Raw genomic sequence first — 17,514 nt, 5'->3', positions numbered from 1 at the left:
ATCTCCACTGATCTCTGCTGATCTCCGCTGATCTTCTCTGATCTCATTTGATCTCCTCCATGAGGTGCCTCTCCCCACCAGTTTGCATGGGAAACTCTGTCGCATTTTTTTGAGATTTTTTCAGAAACGGTTAGCCTAATGGTTAACAAACTCTCGGAGCAGCTTTTGGCACATTTTGGTTTGCTGTTTCTGTCCATGCTTCCAACTGTGCAGGACAAGTATGTGGCAAAAAGACGGCAGAAAAATGGTAATAAACAAACCCCAAACAAAGCACAAAAATGATTAAATAACGCGAAACACTGAAATGTGATAAAAGGTTTTTAAAATTAAATAAAATCAAATAAATTAAAATGACATCAAAATGATTTTTTTTTTATGTAATTAAAAAGATTTTTAAATGAAATAAAACATAATAAAGGCAGGTAAATTAAAACAAATTGAAAATTACAGTCAAGTATATTTTGAAAATTTTAAATAATGAAATCAAATAACATCAAATGTTAAAATCAGTGATGAAGATTTGTTTTAATGAAAATTAATTAGAAAGAGTAAACAGGCAATAAAATAATTTAAAAAAAATTAAGATTCGACAACTAATAAAAAAGAAATAGTATGAATAGAATCTGAAAAAAATAAAAATAAATGAAATAGAAAAATCAAAAATATATAATTCAATTATTTTGATTTAAATTAGTTTAGAGACAAAAAGTGTCTGTAATTGTAAAGAATGCCTCATATATGAACACACACACACACACACACACACACACACACACACACACACACACACACACACACACACACACACACACACACACACACACACACACACACACACACACACACACACACACACACACACACATGTTTTCTTTTTTCTAAACTATTAAACTAAACAGTAGTATCCTTGATGGTTGACAACAACCAGCAGTTTGTGTTTGTTAAATCCATCGTCTGAGCTGTGAGACTCGGGCTTAGACGAAAAGGAAGCAGGAGCTTCACACATAAAACAAATGTGATGGAGAAAAAATAAAAACTGAATTCAGTCTTCTTGGAATTTGGTTTTTCTCTTCAGTTAAATTTTGTCTTTTGCCTTTTTTGTCTGACAAAAAAACAGAAATGAGTGAAGAAAAAGTGAAGCAGATGACAGGAAATTGAGATTTTTTTTATTGACGTTTGAAAATCTTTGAACAAACAACTGACAGAGGAATCAAACTGGGGAGAGGAGACTGTCCTCAGTGAGTGTGAAGAGAAGGACGAGGAGGAGACTTGGCGTGGTCAGCTGTGATCTGTCCTCCTATAACAATAATTATTAAAAACACATGAAATCATTTATTTAATAGTGGAGAAAATATCAACAGGCCAGAATGTTCAGCTGAGCTGTTCGGTTGAGAGCACAACTGATTGGTGCAACTGAAATGTGCTGGACGAGAGGTAAAGTGTCATAAATGTTCAATTCAGGCCCCGTTTACACAACAACAGCGCTCGGAGACACTGAAAATGCAACAACAGCTCCAACAAGTGGTCTGGCACACTAACTACATCGTTTTCAGTGTTTCGGCTGTTTCCATGGACATCCTTTTCAAAATATTGCTGTGTAAACGCAAAATGCTAAATCAATGCGTTTTCACTTGAAACATTGTCGTGTGAACGGGGCCTCAGTTCCTTTGAAATAAAAGCTGCAACCCTCTTCGGGAAGTTTTAATTTGTCTGTGAATATATTGATATTTCAAACTGCAGACTCATCGGACATGATGAGACTCTGTTAGTCAAGCCTCTTGGTATTTTCTTTACTATTAACCAGGAAGTAAAACAACTTTGCAGATGCACATCATCCACACACTGTGTGCTGTGATGGCGCCGCCTGCAGGTCAGAGTGAACACACAAGCGTTATTAAATTGGGACAATACTTCATGTCTTCAGTGTTTCAGTAGCAACAGACCTCTAGAAACATCTATTTTAACTTTAGCAGGAATTTCACAACTGTACAAACCTTGAACTGTACAATGCATTGACCAGTTGGAGAAACACAACGTCATTTTAATCACAGTTGACGGTAAACCAGAAATCACAGTTTTAATTACAGGATTGGAAAACAGCAGCTGTGAGACTGGTTACACTAGACTAGATGTTTTCCACATTTCTCCGATGATTTTATAACAATTGGAACACTTAATTTATTTCACTGTACTCTGTGAAAAAAAGACTTTCTGGGTTTTGCATGGTTGGTCAACTTTGGAAAACAGTAAGTGGGCAGTTTCCATCACATTGTGACATCTTAAACATCAAACTATCCGTCCATTCATCCACAGATTTACCCTTGACGGGAAACATGATTACATGTAATGTTACAGTGCGCAGCTTTTCTTTGTGTTAAGTATGCCCACAGGAAGTCACTGTAAACCTGCTCCTCTAGTCCCAGGAAGCACCGCTGGCCCTCTCACCTCTCATCTATGAGACTGATGAAAACACACAGCAAAGACTCAGGTGAAATGATAACGTTTGAATGAGCTGTTTCCTGGAGTTTGACAAAGTTTCAGCCTTTGGTTGGCAAATTAGAGCTCCTGAGTTCCTCACAAGACACGTGAGAAAAGTTCTTGCAGTGGGAAACAGTCTAATGAACGATCCAACGTAAAGTCATGTGTCGTCTGCATAGAGTGAAACTTTCTCATAAAAAAAGTAGAAAGAAAAGGAAAAGGACCCAGTGAGGAGCCTTGTGGGACGCCACAGTTTAATAGACTGGATAAATGGAGCTTTGAGATGCTCCTTTATCTCTTGCTCCCAGATATTGCTGCTGTGACAAAAACTACGACCTCCAGAGGCCACCAGGATCTCGGCCTTCTGTGTGTTGAGACCTGAAGCTGTCTTTGCGTCTTCACAGTCAATTTCCCTGCAAAAAACAAACATGGCTAAGATTCAGCTTGTCTGATTCAAAGCAGCAGGAATAACAAATATACTAAAACTGACTAAATAAGTGTTATCTGTAATAAAGAATGCTAAACACATAAAATAATTAAACACGAACAAATAAAATACTACAATATTACTATAATATTACTATCCATGAAATGGTTAAAAAATGAATTAAAAATTACGATAATGGTGAATAAGACATAAAAATTTTAAAAGTTAATTACTTCATTGAGTAGAATAATAGATTATGAATGAACAAAAGATAAGACAACATAACATTATAAATTATGATATTCCATTAAAAATTAAATGAAATTTAGCTCACAGGTAAGAAAAAATCACAATTAAATGCTTTAAATATAACTGAAAAAACCTGAAACAGAAATGTGTAACATCAAAAACAATTATGAGAAATGAGGGAAAAAAAGTATATATTACTGGAAAAGACAATTATCAGTCAATTTCCCTAAACATTTCTAAAATATAATGTGAAAAAATAAAAATGTGAGTTTGTGACTAATTCAAAATAATTTATTTAAAAGAAAACACTGAAGAAAAGAATTTGCCAAACATTTGAATGTATGAACAAAATAGGTCAATATAAGGATATAAAAATGATCATCTATTAACTGTGAGAGGGAACATGTGAGCATGCTGATTGGCTCTCGGAGGCGGACTCACTGTGGTGGAGTGGCTCAGTCTGTCGAAGCGAAACTTCAGGTTGGATCTGGGCGAGTTTCTGCTCCTCGTGTCTAAAAGAGGAGCAGAAAAACAGACATTAACGCAAACGTGGGCACACACAAACACACACACAGAAACACGGTTTTCACACGCTTCAACAACCTGTGGGGCTCCGGCAGGCGACCAGCGGAATCGAACATGGACCCTCCAACACCGCCTGGCACGGCTGAGCACACAGAGACAAGAGTTGTTACTGAAACATGTCAGTCGGTAACTCAGGACCTGTTTGCACAAAACCTTTGTCGCCTTTTGGGTGTCCGTAAAAACAATCCAATTCATCTTCTGTTCATACGAATGTCTATGGTATCCCACTGTTGATGTTTATAGCGTGTTGTTCTTGAGTGTGTGTGGTTTCATTACAAAAACAACCAACAGCACCCACTAGTGGCCCAAGATAAAAACAACATTGTTTTCAGTGTTTCTTATGGGGGTATTATTGTAGCGACACTATTTGACAATGTGTATAGAGAGTTCTTTGTCTGTATTTCAAGCTGTCTGTGCCTGTGAATCTGAGCTCAGGGCATTAAAACCCAATGTTTCTGTTCAGTGGTTGTTAAAGTCGGGGTTGCGCCCCCTGGGGGGGGGGGGGGGGGGGGGGGGGGGGGCACAGTATATGAATGAATGAAAAAACAACTGCAAGCATAATGGACAAGTTTTTGACTGGGCTCCAGCGTGAACAAAAAGCAGAAGATGAAGCATTGCCAAATACCCCCCCCCCCCCCCCCCCCCAAAAAAAAAACAGGGAAAAAGAATTATCCTGTTACTCTGACCAAAACTATTAAGGTGCTCAGTAAAAAGAATACTGTTCCACTGTAAATAGTGACATTGTAAAGGTGGTTAAAAGAGGATGTAGTTTGTTATATTGAAACCAATTTATTGTATTTCCCTTTTTTTTAATTGTTCAAAAGTTTGTGGTGTGAAATACACTGCAATGGAGTTTGAGAAACAAAATATGTGTCTGGTTGACAGTCGTGGGCCTGGGCGGTGGCCAAAAACATTTTTTTTTTTAGATCAAAGGGGAACCCAACCAAAAAAGTTTGGGAACCACTGTTGAATTTTGCGTTATCCAGAACTGCTGTGTCACTCATCGCGCCACCATCAGGTCACAGTGTGAACTTCACCTCTGGTCGTCTCAGCGGCTGAGAGTCGTCTGCGGGGACGGTGAAGCTGCAGCTGCTGGATGTTGACCTGGAGATCTTACTGCTCTCCTTCTTCTGCTGGATCCTGCACAGAAGCACACCCCACATATGTTATCGCCACAATCAAGAAGAAATGGTTCAAAAAACACTTTTCAAATGTGCTTTCTACGGAAAACGAGATGCAGACACGAAGAATAACATAATATGCACACAAAACAAGACAAAAAAAACAACCCTAAAATGACAACTTGGACAAAAGACAAATAAACATAAACAATAAGAAAATGCAAAATACTATTTAAAACAATAAAAAGATAAATAAATATAAAAAACGAAAGAAATTGCATAGAACAATAAAAAGAATTATCAACAGTCAAAATGTGAGAATTGATTCAAACTCACCCAAACAAAAAGTGTTTTATAACTCACATCTAATGAGTTTGTTTATTAACTTCATTCAAGACATGGCAGGAGGGAAGCTCCACCCACCTGTCTCTTTGTCCCGCCTCCGGTGAGCTGGGATTGGACGGCAGCTCTGACCTCACCTCGAGCATTGGCTGGCAGCTGTCGAAGCTCCTCTGCTCACTGAGGAGGCTGCAGGGTTAAAGAGGCTGGAGGTCCAATAATACAGCTTCAAAACGTTCATGAAAACAGCCTCAAACCGGCTGAAACCAGCTTCAAACAGGTTTCAATCCATCAAGAAAACAGCTGGAAACCAGTTTAAACTGGTCCAATAAAAGAGTATCAGACCAGTCTGAAGCCAGTTTCAAACTAGTCATGAAAACAGCCTCCAACCAGTCTAAAAAATGAGCATCAAACTGGTCCAAAGCAGCTTCAAACAAGGTTGAACTGGTCAAGAAATCAGCCTCAAAGCAGTTTGGTGGTCTAATAAAACAGCCTAAAACTGTCAGAAACCAGCTTCAAACAGGTTTCAAACGTTCAAGAAAACAGCTTGAAACCAGTTTAAACTGGTCAAGAAAACAGCCTCAAACCAGCTCAAACCAGTCCAAAAAAAAAAAAGATCTCAAAACGGTCGAAAAAAAAGAGTATCAAACCAGCTTCAAACAGGTTTCAACTGGCCAAGAAAACAATCTCAAACCAGTTCAAACCAGCCCAGAAAAAGACCATCTAACCAGTCTGTAGCCAGCTTCAAACTGGTCTGAAAACAGCTCCAAACCAGTTTAAACCAGTCAAGAAAACAGCTTTATACCAGTCCAAAACAGGGCTTCAGACTGGTCTGAAAACAGCCTCAAAGCAGATTAAACAAAGGATCCATTGAAAATCAAAATCCACTTATAGTCGTCTATAACGTCATGTGAACAGGTGTGAACACGGCTCTCGGGTTTCCTCAGCTCGGACAGTTCGACCTTGCTTGGCTCCAGCAGGACAGGGAGCAGACTGAAGCCAGGACGTTTGGATCGTCAGTGTCGTTCAGTGAATCTGTTGGATGTTGTGGTCCCGTTCACATCGGGTGTTTACCTCCTGCTGTTGTGTTTCTCCGTTTGGCTGTCGACACTCAGCAGGCGTGGAAAAAGTCCCGATCGCCTCTTCACCGGAGATTTCACGTTATACTGACACCAGGAAACAGAAATGTGCTGAGTCAGCGGCGCACTGAGTTTCAATCTATACAAAAATATCAAACGTCTGATGGAATCACTCATACACGGACACACCAAAGCAAAACTTGCAATTCTTGCAGAAATCGTTCAACGTAAACAAGAAGTCCCAAAGCTGCGTCGGCCCAGAAGGGGTCCACAAAATCAAACACAAATGCTGTCGCTTTAGCTCGAGCTGTGTTTTGTGCGCGTACCTTTATGGTTTTTTTGTTTTTGCTCACCTCCACACTGATGTGTGCCAGACCCCCTCCACTCAGACTGGTGGGTAGTCCCGCCCCGCCCCGAGACATGGTCTCCATGGAGACGCTCCGCCCTCTCATCGCCCTCTGGGATTCAGAATGTCATTCAGCTTTCAACTTTTTCGTGTTAACGGACAATCTCCATCCACGACCTCCTGTCATTAGCAGGTGTCAGTTTGTTTTAGGCCCCGTTTACACGACAGCGTTTCACGTGACAAACACCTAATCCGTTAAAAAAAATAAAATGAGTGTGTTTACACTGCAGCGTTTACACACTAACTACATCGTTGTCAGTGTGCATGGACTGACGACGAATCGAATGCTATCAGGGGAGAGTCTCAACTGATGTGGACGATAATACTAGAATACAAGTCAAACCACCGCGGGTCCGCCATGCTTGTTTACTGGCGTATTCGTTGTCGTGTAAACGGGGCCTCAGTTATGATATCCCTCTGAACGGCATCTGGACCTTGATGGACTCCAGCAGTCCTCCGTGGGCGTGTCCGTTCTCAGATCGTCCGTCCTCCTCGGCGCCTGACGTCAATCCGAGCATGCTGTGGGAGCGTGACTGCAGCTCGTCGTTCAGACTGTCCAGCAGGGCGGCCCGAGTTCGCTCCTGAACAGAAACACAGCGAGGACCACAGACCCCGACAGAGTCACTGAAATACACCGACCATCCAACAGCGCTCGCTTCCATCTGCTCGATCTGTCCATTCACATTCAAACTCTGCTGGGTGTGCAGTACACCCAGCATTCATTCTGAAAGGTGCACACTATTTTTCTTAAGTTAAACACATGACATTTTTTCAGATATTAAATGGTGCAATAAAAATATGCTTTGCATAATAGATGAATGCCTAACTTAAGTATTTTGGAATTTCAATCAGTTTTTTATACTACAATAGTATACTTTTGTTTTATCGCGGTACGTAATTGTGATACGTTATTATGCAATGCTTTTAAAACTGTATTCTTCATTTGTGGGGTCAAGCAACACTTCAGAATACAATGAAAAGGATTTAAAAGATCAAGAAAACAGTTTGATCAATGACGACTTTCAGGACGTCAATGAAAAGAGATTCTCACCATAAGGTGTGGGGGAAAAAAAGACATTTAAAAATCTTGCATATTGACTCTAAATAATTTAATTTAATTTAATTTAATTTAATTTAATTTAATTTAATTTAATTTAATTTAATTTAATTTAATGCAATTTAATTTAATTTAATTTAATTTAATGCAATTTAATTTAATTTAAGTACTCATATTAGTGCTTGTATCGGCAAGTAGCTAAAGGTTAGTACTCGTACTCGTCCTTTACAATAGTTGTATTGGTGCGTCTCTAAAAGAGAGCATCCAGGGATCAGCGCAGACTGAAGTGTGCAGATTGTCGGCAGTTTCACCTCCAGCCGGGCGAAGCGGTCGCTCTTGTAGCAGGCCAGCTCGGCGTTGATGAGTTTGGTGAGGAGGAACTCCCTGAACTCCGGACCCTGGAAACAAGCAGAAGTAGCTTCACGTGGAGTTTTTGTTCCATTTCACTGCGACAGGCCGCCATCTCACCTTCTTGAAGACGGCTGGATTGGGGAGAGGCGGGCCGAACGGCGGGACGTCTTCTCGTGCCGTGACGGACACCTGTTGATCACAAGACAGATATCTAAGGGCTCACAGCCGTTCTGCAGGTAGCAGGAGCAGAATAAAGTGGCTGTTAGAGGAACGTGGTTCCTGTGTTGACTGTTAATCATCAATCATGTGGATCCGAGTGATTTTGTTTGTGAAGCATGTGAAATGGCGAAGATGGAACTTTGAGCACAGACCTTGTAGGAGGTGTTGTCACAGCAGGGTTCCTCCGCCTGCACCAGGACGAAGGCGTGCAGGAAGTTGGAGGCGATCATGTCTGGGACGAAGGGCGTGGCCTCTTCTTGAAACACCAAGGCCACAATGTCGTTGCCTATGTGACGCTTCCTCTGCAGCTGAACAGCATTAGCGTCACATGTTAATCCTCGAAACAAAGGACTCTTACCTGCCTGCGGGCATTATTCCACTAACTCTTAACGTCGCTGTTGTCACCATCTCACCCTGAAGACACCGGAACGCACCTCCAACAATTTCATGCTCATCTCAATCCACTGGTTCTGTTCAAAGTTCTAGAACAACTCCCAACTGAAGAACAAAACCACGGGTCTGCAACTTTTAGGACCAAAAGAGCAGTTTTCACAGATTTCCAACAAGTAAAATCTGTTTGGAGCCACAAAATGATAAATTCTCTGAAATGAAGAAAAAACATAACATTTTCTATACAAACAAAACTTTAGGTTGGATTCATAAAGTGTCATACTTACAATTAAGATATGTTTTATTATTTTATAGGGATTTTTACTCTCTTATTTTTTTTTAGAGATTTTCCCACTTTAGCTATTTTCTGTATCTTGGCCATTTCAGCCACTTTGAATCTCTAAATATTTATAGCTGCTGTTCAAGCAGTTTTAGCTATTGTAGTATTTTTTTTTCTTAATTTTTCCCCTTGAATTCTTTTCCTTTTTCCTTTCCATTTGTCTTTTTCCCCACAAAACTCCATACTAGCAATTTTAATCATTTTATGTTTTAGGCTAAGGCTTTTTACTGTATGTTATTATTATTATTATTATTATTATTATTATTATTATTATTATTTATTATTATTATTATTATTAATATTATTATTATTATTGTTGTTGTTAATATTATTATTATTGTTAATATTATTATTATTAATATTATTAATATTATTATTAAATTATTATCATTATTATTATTATAGTAGTTTTAGCTATTTTATAAATTTACATTCCAGGTATTCTGACTATTTTATGTTATTTAGCTATTTTAGGCTAAATTGGATAATTTTTGAAACTCAAAGTGGCATGTTTATAAAATAAAATTGCAAGATAAATGTTTATCCCAAAATAATTTTCTGATGTCAGTGAGCCGCTACAGGAGGGCTGAAGAGCCACACGTGGCCCCAGAGCAGCAGGCTGCAGATCCCTGAACTATAATAAACAATCTAATCTGGACTCCACACTACTGATAATGACCGTCACAAAATCAACAACGTCCTCCTCTCGTCCAACTCCAGAAACTTCAACGTCCTCATTCTGCTCCACCTCAGTGCTACCTTTGACAACCATCAGTTTCTCCATCCTCCTCAAATGACTCTCCGACAGACTTCAATTCATCTCCACCAACAACTGCAAATCCCTCCCTGCTGCCCTTCTCCACGGTGTCCCTCAGGGTTCAGTCCTCGGCGCCCTCCTCTTTATTCTCTTCCTGTTCCCTCTTTAATAACCAGCCCTTCTGGACTCCGGTTCCGCTGCGTCACCGATAATCTCCAGCTCCACTGAGCCCTGACAACCTGATCAGTGAATCAAACTCAAAAGTCATCTATTCCACACTATCTTCCAGCCCTGACAGTTCATCTTCCTTAATTGATCTTTTATTTCTGTTACTTTCTAAACCATCTTGGACTTCCTGTCTGAATTCTCCAGATTCTCTGAATGTTTTCATGTATCTGTACCACTGTTCAGGCGCGTTCTCTTCATGTTTTTCCTGGACCTGCAGTACATCGTGCTCTGTCGAGTGTGCTGTATTCCGTGCTGTGTTATGTAGTGTCAGACTGAATCACACTGTGTCCGGCTGCTCAGCTGCTGATTCATGTTGTTGTCCTGCTCTCTACCTGCTGGGCGTCGCCCTCGGTGAAGGGCAGCTTGGTGGACACGTGGAACATGATCTCCTGCTGTCTGTGGACGGTGTAGATGGACTGAGACCCCGTCTGACCATGAGACACGTCCAGACCGCCCCGAAACCTGCAGAGATCAAGGAAGCAACTTTCGGTTTTTAGTGGAACACAAACGATGTCTGTGTCGTGAGAGCTCGTTCTGCGAGGAGGCCATCTGTTGCAGTGTTGGCTGCTCTCCTGTTTTATTTTGGTTTTCATTCTGCGGCCGAGTGTTAAAACACAAACTGTCTCCAGCAAAAACAAAGCTTTGTCATCAGTATATTAAAATAAAAAAAAGATATTCTGAGCCTGAACCTGCTCAGGAGGAACACATTAGGAATGAAAAAATCACAAGCTAACGGTCACAGTTGTTACGGTTCGACACGTTGGTGCAGAAAAACACACGTTGGTGTGTTCCCAGTCTCACCCTTTAAAGTCCTGCAGCTCCACCGTGTCTCCCAGCAGCTGGAGGAACTCCGTGAAGGCCGGCGTCTCTTCGTTGTTCCTGAAAAGTTCCTCCTCTGACACCTGACGGACGAGTGACACGTCACAACATCTATCGCATGCCGCATTCATCACATCTACCACATGTCATTGTCATCATACCTTTCACATTACTTCGATCAGTTAAAACTCATTGGGCACATTGGGCACATGCCTGGTGCTCCTGTCGCGTGACATCTGTCACATTCAATTCACCCATCGCATCCCGCTTTGTGCATGTGCCACATTCGTCTCATCTAGCATATCGTACGACCTTCACATTTGTCATACTTCAGCGGGACCACATGTCACAATCACATCGTATTACACCTTTCCACTCGGCCGTGTCACTTTCATTACATCCCTCACGCGTCACATCTATAACACATTTATCATTTCTGTCACATCCAGCACATCTGTCGCTTGAGAGATCCATTATATATTTGAGGCAGTGGCGGCTGGTGGTAAATTTCTTAGGTGGGGCTCTTCATTATCATTCAATTTCATCCAACGTTAACTTGATATTAATACAGTGTATAAAGCTCATTACAACAATCTTGTCTTTTTTAGATTGAGAGAGACCCCCAGTTATTAGAAAAGAGTGAATAGAGACACTTATTGAGACTCTTTTATTAACATACTTTAGTCCCTTTTGGAAAACGAATGTGTTTTGGGGCTGGTTTACTGGAAATGACAGTTAGTCTGAGTTTGGGAAAACAAAAAGTTTATCCAGTATATTTTTAAACAACACATCAATTCATCTTTCAAAGCATTTTAGAAGGCTACGAAAGAAACCTCAAAAAAAGAAGTGCCAAAAAAAGATTTTCAGTTATTAATAAATATGAACATATCTAAACATTTATCAACATTAACAAACCTGGACACATTTCTGTTTGTGTGCATTTCTAAATAACTATCATGGAGAAAGTTGAATCTGACCAGCAGCTTTTCAGCCAAATTTCTTCTTTCAAACGGTAAATTAGAAGAGATGTAACAAGAGTCAATAATCAGAGACTTACTGCGATTAAAATAGCGCCCCAAGTGGCCGACATGAAACGGTGCTGATTGGTTTACTTTCATGTCAGTCTCTTATAGAGTTCATCAGTAATTGGTTAGATCACTACTAAGCCCCGCCTCCTCGGGGCACCTTTCACATTGCCTCAAGCTGCTCACACACACGCACGCACGCACGCACGCACGCACGCACGCACGCACGCACACACACACACACACACACACACACACTAAAGAAAACAGTTCAGGGCGCATTGTTAGTTTGTTGGTATGAACATATTTTTTTACATTATTACAGTTTATTTATAAGAAATTCTCTTTCTTGCTCCTTCAGGGGTGGGGGTGGGGGGGCTCTATTGGCCAGCCACCACTGGCCGCCATTCTTCACGTTAGGTACATGCCACATCTGTCACGCCACTCATCTTGGTGAGTTCCTTACATTTTTTGTCTTTGGAAACATTCTAAAAGACAGATTCCGTCCAGTCAGTAGTTACCTGTCCAAACCTCTGGTAAATGACTCCGAACTTGAAGGTGTTGCTGACTTCGTGCTCGTCGTAGTTGACGATCAGCTGAGACGCCTGCAGAGAAACAGAGAGAGGTGAGCTGAGTCCATCGCGGCCTCCGAGAGAGGCTCTCAGAGGTGTGAGCTCACCTTCGGGTAGAGGACAGGACTGAAACGAAGACCTGCCGCCTCGTCGCACAGCAGCTGCAGCAGAAAGAGAAGGAGACTGACTGGAGGACTGATCTCTGCTCAGGTGCTGCTCAGATCCTCACGGCTCTCACCTTGGCCAGCTCCGGTACGCTGGGAATGTCCGTCAGCTCAGTCAGAGATAATCTGTGATAGACGCTCTTCACCCGAGACCTGCCGGGACAGCAGAGACCGACCTGAACCTGAGGCCTGAACCAGAGTCTTGGACTAAAGTCCTGGACCAGAGAGTGGAACTGAACATTGTCACTTGGGTACCTTGTTACCATGAAGGAGAATATTCACAGAACGACATATGACTTTGTGGTTCTTACCTTCGCCAACGAACGTTAAGGCGAAGGCGATGTTTTTGTCCACATGTATCTATTAGTTTGTATGTATGTATTTTACCAAGTTTTCACAAAAAGTATTGACCTGAATTGCATGAAATCTTCAAGGATGATTTGTTATCATCCAAGGACCAATTGTATGTACTTTGGGGTTGAAAATCTGCGGTAGAGGAAAGATTTGTCCTCCATTGTGGACACACTAGAGGTCTGCTGTTAGCTGCCTGCTAGCACAATGCTAACGCCCCTCCGGAGCTCGCAGTAATATCTCAGTTTGTCAAGTATCCAGAAACACCAGTGTGAGCGTACTGACTCGGGTGGTGTTTCACCTGCTTGCCTCCGCTCAGTGTTTTGCACAGTGGTGTTTCTATTTGACGGGCTAGTTAGCATCAATAGAACTAATGGCTGACATGCTTGTGATGCTAACTCTGTTCCACGAACAATTCTGCGCTCTACCGAGGGCCCGTTCTAGTTGTCGATGGTTTTGTGTCTGAATGATGGGTTGCTTCCACAGACTCTGGTTGGAAATGAAAGTCTGTGTTTGTGATTGTCGGTACCTGACGATGACGTGGAGGTGCTCCTCCTCCTTGTCCTCCTCGTGCCTCACAGACAGCAGAATGTTCCCCAGAGCGCCGGCCGAGCAGCAGAAGTTCAGATGCTCCTGAGAAAGAACGAGAGAGATCAGGTACATTTACCCGTTTTGAGCTGAATGTGTAGTTCTGGAAGTCAGAGCAGTGACCAGCATAGAGACGCTACCTGAACTGCACCTGAGTGAACTCAAGCTCTGGACATTTCTTAAACTCTTCCTGTTTCTCTGAAAATCATAACTCCTACTACCAACACAATTGGGAGGTTCAATGGGAGGTTTGATGATACGACTAATTCTGAGGCCCACAACACAAAAAGCGCACATTTGTACCTGTTCAGACAAACATTGTTGGAGAGAAGACAAGTTGAGCTTCTTTTTATTAAAATAAATTCAGTGTATATAGAGAAAACTGTGAAAGTGGCTCCAGGTTGAAAACAGAACATTTTCAATTTCCTCCACTTGAGGGTTTGGTCCCACATAGTTTTGCTCCATTCATTCAGAGTCATTTTCTTTCTTTTTAATAACAAGACGTTATCATAAATAAGCGAGCAGATGTGATGTTTTGAGACAAGCTTGAGCTCATCGTGACCTCACCTTGCCCAGGAAGTGTTTCCGGTACGCCCGCACAGCCTGGTTCATCTCCTCCAGCCGGTACCCGAAATCCTCTGCTTCCTCCTCCTTCCCTCCCCGTCCTTCCTCATCCTCCTCACTCCCTCCGCCCCCAGGGGGAGGCGCGGAGGGAGGAGGATCCTCGGGATCCTCGATCCAGTACCCACCGAACTGAGGGAGGATGACCTGAGGGTACGGCGCCCCCTTCTCCAGCACCTGGAAGCACACAGGAAGTGACATAAAAAAACTTCCAGCTGTTGGTTCATGATAAATGATCCATCGTTAGCACTTTTAGCCTTGACTCAGCAGCTCCTATCCTGGCACACAAAAATTGATCATCAGAAGTTGTTTTAAGCAGTTTTGCAGTCATTGTTCATGGAAATGGATGACGGTGGCAGTCGTGAGTCGTATTAACATGACTGTGTGTGTGTTCGATCTCACCTCCTCTATCCTGGGATAAGGAATGTAGTCATCCTGGAAAAACAGAAACAACGTGTTTGATGTAAACATTGAGCAGCTTTCAGCTCTAAAACACTTTTCTTCCATGAGTGAAGATCTGAAGGGAAGGCGTCACACTTAACTGATGGATGGAGGAGATGAAATGTGACGACAGATGACGCTTTGAATGTACACAGATTTAAATCTTCCTCGTTTAGTGTCTATATGAGACTGTTTTTGTCTTCTCATTGAGAACTGACTAATTTTGTCTGTCTGGTTCAGTCAGTATATTTCCTATCGTTTTCCATTTTGTGGTTGATTTGGTCGCAGGACGGAACTGACGTGGATCATGACTCTGATGAGCGGATGACTGACGAACAAGAGACTGACGAATGAGCGAGTGATGGAGGAAGGACCGCTAAACATGCTGAGCGAGTGATTGGGGTTTGGGGATAAGACGATGAGGTGGATAAAGGAGTGAGGACACACAAACGTGCCTTCTGTCTCTGAGGGAGCGTCCTGATCTCGGCAGCTTCTGGGACCTGCTGCGAGGACGTGGGAGAGGAGAGGACACGGTCAAGACGGACTGTAATTCAATGAAACGTCCAGAACCGGAAACTAGCAGCACGTCCATGGACACTCACCAGAGTTTCCGAGAGTCCAAACAAACTCTGTTCAATACTGATGATAAATAGACAGCCTGAGGCCAGAGGCCAGAGGCCACAACAGCTGTCCCACAGCTCATTAACATACCATCTTATTCCAAGATTAGAAGAGACCATATTGTTGCTTACAGTTCGGTTCGCACGAGTGAAAATGCATAATATTTGCGTTTTAGTTTCATAAAAGTTTTGTATTTAAACGGCAGCGTTTTGAAAACAACAGAAACACTGAAGACGATGTAGTGTTCCTGAAAGGCCACTAGTGGGTGCTGTTTTCATGTAAAACACGGAGAATAGTACACTATAAACATTATAGCTCCTTTAAACTGTCTATCTTCGTCATTTTGGTATCGTCAGTATCTGATGATTGTGAAAAATAAATTGTATCTCCAGATGTGATCCAGATTATATTGTTGTAAATGTTCATTTTATTAAAGAAGTGGTTCAAGTTCAAGCACATTAGCTGAAAACGATGATGTCATCACCTCACCTCTCGACCCGATAACCCTGCAACCCTCTCCACGACGCCACTTAACAACAACAACAATGGCGGACCAACTGCTCTGATCAAGCTGCAGAAGCTACTGATGCTATTTAGTTTAATAAGGTGAGATGGTAGATTTGTTGATTTCTCCATTTTTGGTGTATTTCTGAGTTACAGTGCCACCTATCATCCTGGCAGTGGCGGGCCGTCAGGGCCTGCAAGGCCTTCTCTGAAAGCCTAAGATAAAATATCAGAATCACAGACTGATGTTGATTATATTTTGTCCATGAATACTTATTAAATAATTCCAAATGGTCTGTCCATTTCCTCTCATAGCTTCTCCCCGGCTGTGCTGCTTCCAGACGTGTACTTCCATATTAAAACTTTTAACCAATCACATTTTAGCCATCACCTGTTGCTGGGTAAAAAAATCTGCCTGAGGCCTTCACTTTCAATTCTGCAGGTGTCTGCAGTGTAAAACAAGCGTCGGTCACGCTGCTGCTTCAACCAATCAGATTTTGATATTGGCGACTCAGGGCCTTCTAGAACATAGACATATACATGTATACATATATATACATATATATACATATACACACACACACACACACACACACACATATATATATATATACACACATACATATATATGTCTATGTCTATGTTCTAGAAGGCCTCGCGTAACGTCAGTGTATTCAAGCCCTCTGATTGGATAGTCACAGAGTTCACTCTCCAGTGCAAGCTGACTGCATCTCTAGCGAGCTGCATGAACATAAATATAGTTGTGTTTATTTAATAGCGGTTTTATCAACTCACAATGACTAAAGGAAAAGATAAAGACATTTGGTTGCAAGTTTTTTGTCAAAACAATTTTCAAGACAGACTTTTCCAAGAGGTCATTGAACGCTTTTTTTTTTTGTACTGCATTTCTGCATGTTAACATGGTTTATGTAGCCATAAAAAAGTTATTGAGGGGTGGATGAGTCAGACCAGCATGGGTGAAGGCCTCGATCTGAAATGCACAGCCGCCACTGCATCCTGGCATATATACTACACAGTTTTGAATAGTTTTCATGGTGCCACGTGGATGCAAATATTTCCTGTGTGGACAGGGAAACTTTTTAAGAGTAAAGATTGTCATGGCTTGTGTGGACAAGGCCTATGAAAAGAATTGGTAAAACAGGTTGGTAAAGACATGGTCGAGGATGTTAATGAAGTCCATTTTGTGAGAGCCAGGTGTAAAGGCTGCAGGTGGGGGAGGGGCCAGAGAAGTCAATATTATTAAAAGACTTTCATTCTTGAAAAGATGAAGAAAACATGTTTAAGTTTGTCTCCGGCCAGTGTGCCGAGACTCAAGGATTAATTAGCGCTTACCTCCATCTTGTCCATCATGTCAAAAAAGTGAGCTGACTGCAGAGACACAAACAAAAGAGATCGTTTATTCACCTGGTTAAGCTAAGAATGTATACCAACCCCACAAAATCAAGGAAAATAAGAAAAATACGATGAAGTGTGTATGTGTGTGTGTGTGTGTGTGTGTGTGTGTGTGTGTGTGTGTGTGTGTGTGTGTGTTACCTTCATGGTGGGGGGTGCGGTGCGGGGGGGTGAGGGGGGGCAGTCTGCCACAGGAACATTGGAGATGGTGAGTTGTTCCTGTTTACTGCATATCAACACAAACATCACTAATCAGATCAGTCTAGTCCCACTAGTGTTGTTTTTTACAGTACGACAACACAAGCCGGTTCATATGGTGTGTGTGTGTGTGTGTGTGTGTGTGTGTGTGTGTGTGTGTGTGTGTGTGTG

The 17,514-nt window shown here is 41.8% G+C and overlaps 1 protein-coding gene across 1 annotated transcript in view; it reads right to left on the bottom strand.

Annotated features, from left to right (window-relative positions):
* Positions 1-1,144: 1,144 nt before the first annotated feature.
* The window catches only part of LOC308121486 (rap1 GTPase-activating protein 2-like), a 27,184-nt gene continuing 10,814 nt past the window's right edge, over positions 1,145-17,514 (bottom strand). Inside the window, exons 3-24 of the mRNA XM_080482739.1 lie at positions 17,287-17,371; positions 17,086-17,121; positions 15,063-15,110; positions 14,569-14,601; positions 14,113-14,343; positions 13,487-13,590; positions 12,681-12,759; positions 12,550-12,603; positions 12,392-12,475; positions 10,828-10,928; positions 10,359-10,488; positions 8,464-8,619; positions 8,210-8,281; positions 8,053-8,139; positions 7,119-7,265; positions 6,632-6,736; positions 6,274-6,365; positions 5,284-5,388; positions 4,777-4,879; positions 3,758-3,821; positions 3,596-3,666; positions 1,145-2,891 (exon numbers count right to left, since the gene is read on the bottom strand). Coding sequence (XP_080338865.1) covers positions 2,883-2,891; positions 3,596-3,666; positions 3,758-3,821; positions 4,777-4,879; positions 5,284-5,388; positions 6,274-6,365; positions 6,632-6,736; positions 7,119-7,265; positions 8,053-8,139; positions 8,210-8,281; positions 8,464-8,619; positions 10,359-10,488; positions 10,828-10,928; positions 12,392-12,475; positions 12,550-12,603; positions 12,681-12,759; positions 13,487-13,590; positions 14,113-14,343; positions 14,569-14,601; positions 15,063-15,110; positions 17,086-17,121; positions 17,287-17,371 — 1,996 coding nt within the window. The 3' untranslated portion in view covers positions 1,145-2,882. The remainder of the gene's footprint in view (positions 2,892-3,595; positions 3,667-3,757; positions 3,822-4,776; positions 4,880-5,283; positions 5,389-6,273; positions 6,366-6,631; positions 6,737-7,118; positions 7,266-8,052; positions 8,140-8,209; positions 8,282-8,463; positions 8,620-10,358; positions 10,489-10,827; positions 10,929-12,391; positions 12,476-12,549; positions 12,604-12,680; positions 12,760-13,486; positions 13,591-14,112; positions 14,344-14,568; positions 14,602-15,062; positions 15,111-17,085; positions 17,122-17,286; positions 17,372-17,514) is intronic.

The sequence above is a fragment of the Lipophrys pholis genome (genome assembly GCF_963383615.2).
Source record: "Lipophrys pholis genome assembly, chromosome: 16".
NCBI classification, from domain to species: Eukaryota; Metazoa; Chordata; class Actinopteri; order Blenniiformes; family Blenniidae; genus Lipophrys; species Lipophrys pholis.
This window is presented reverse-complemented; position numbering and strand designations above follow the sequence as displayed.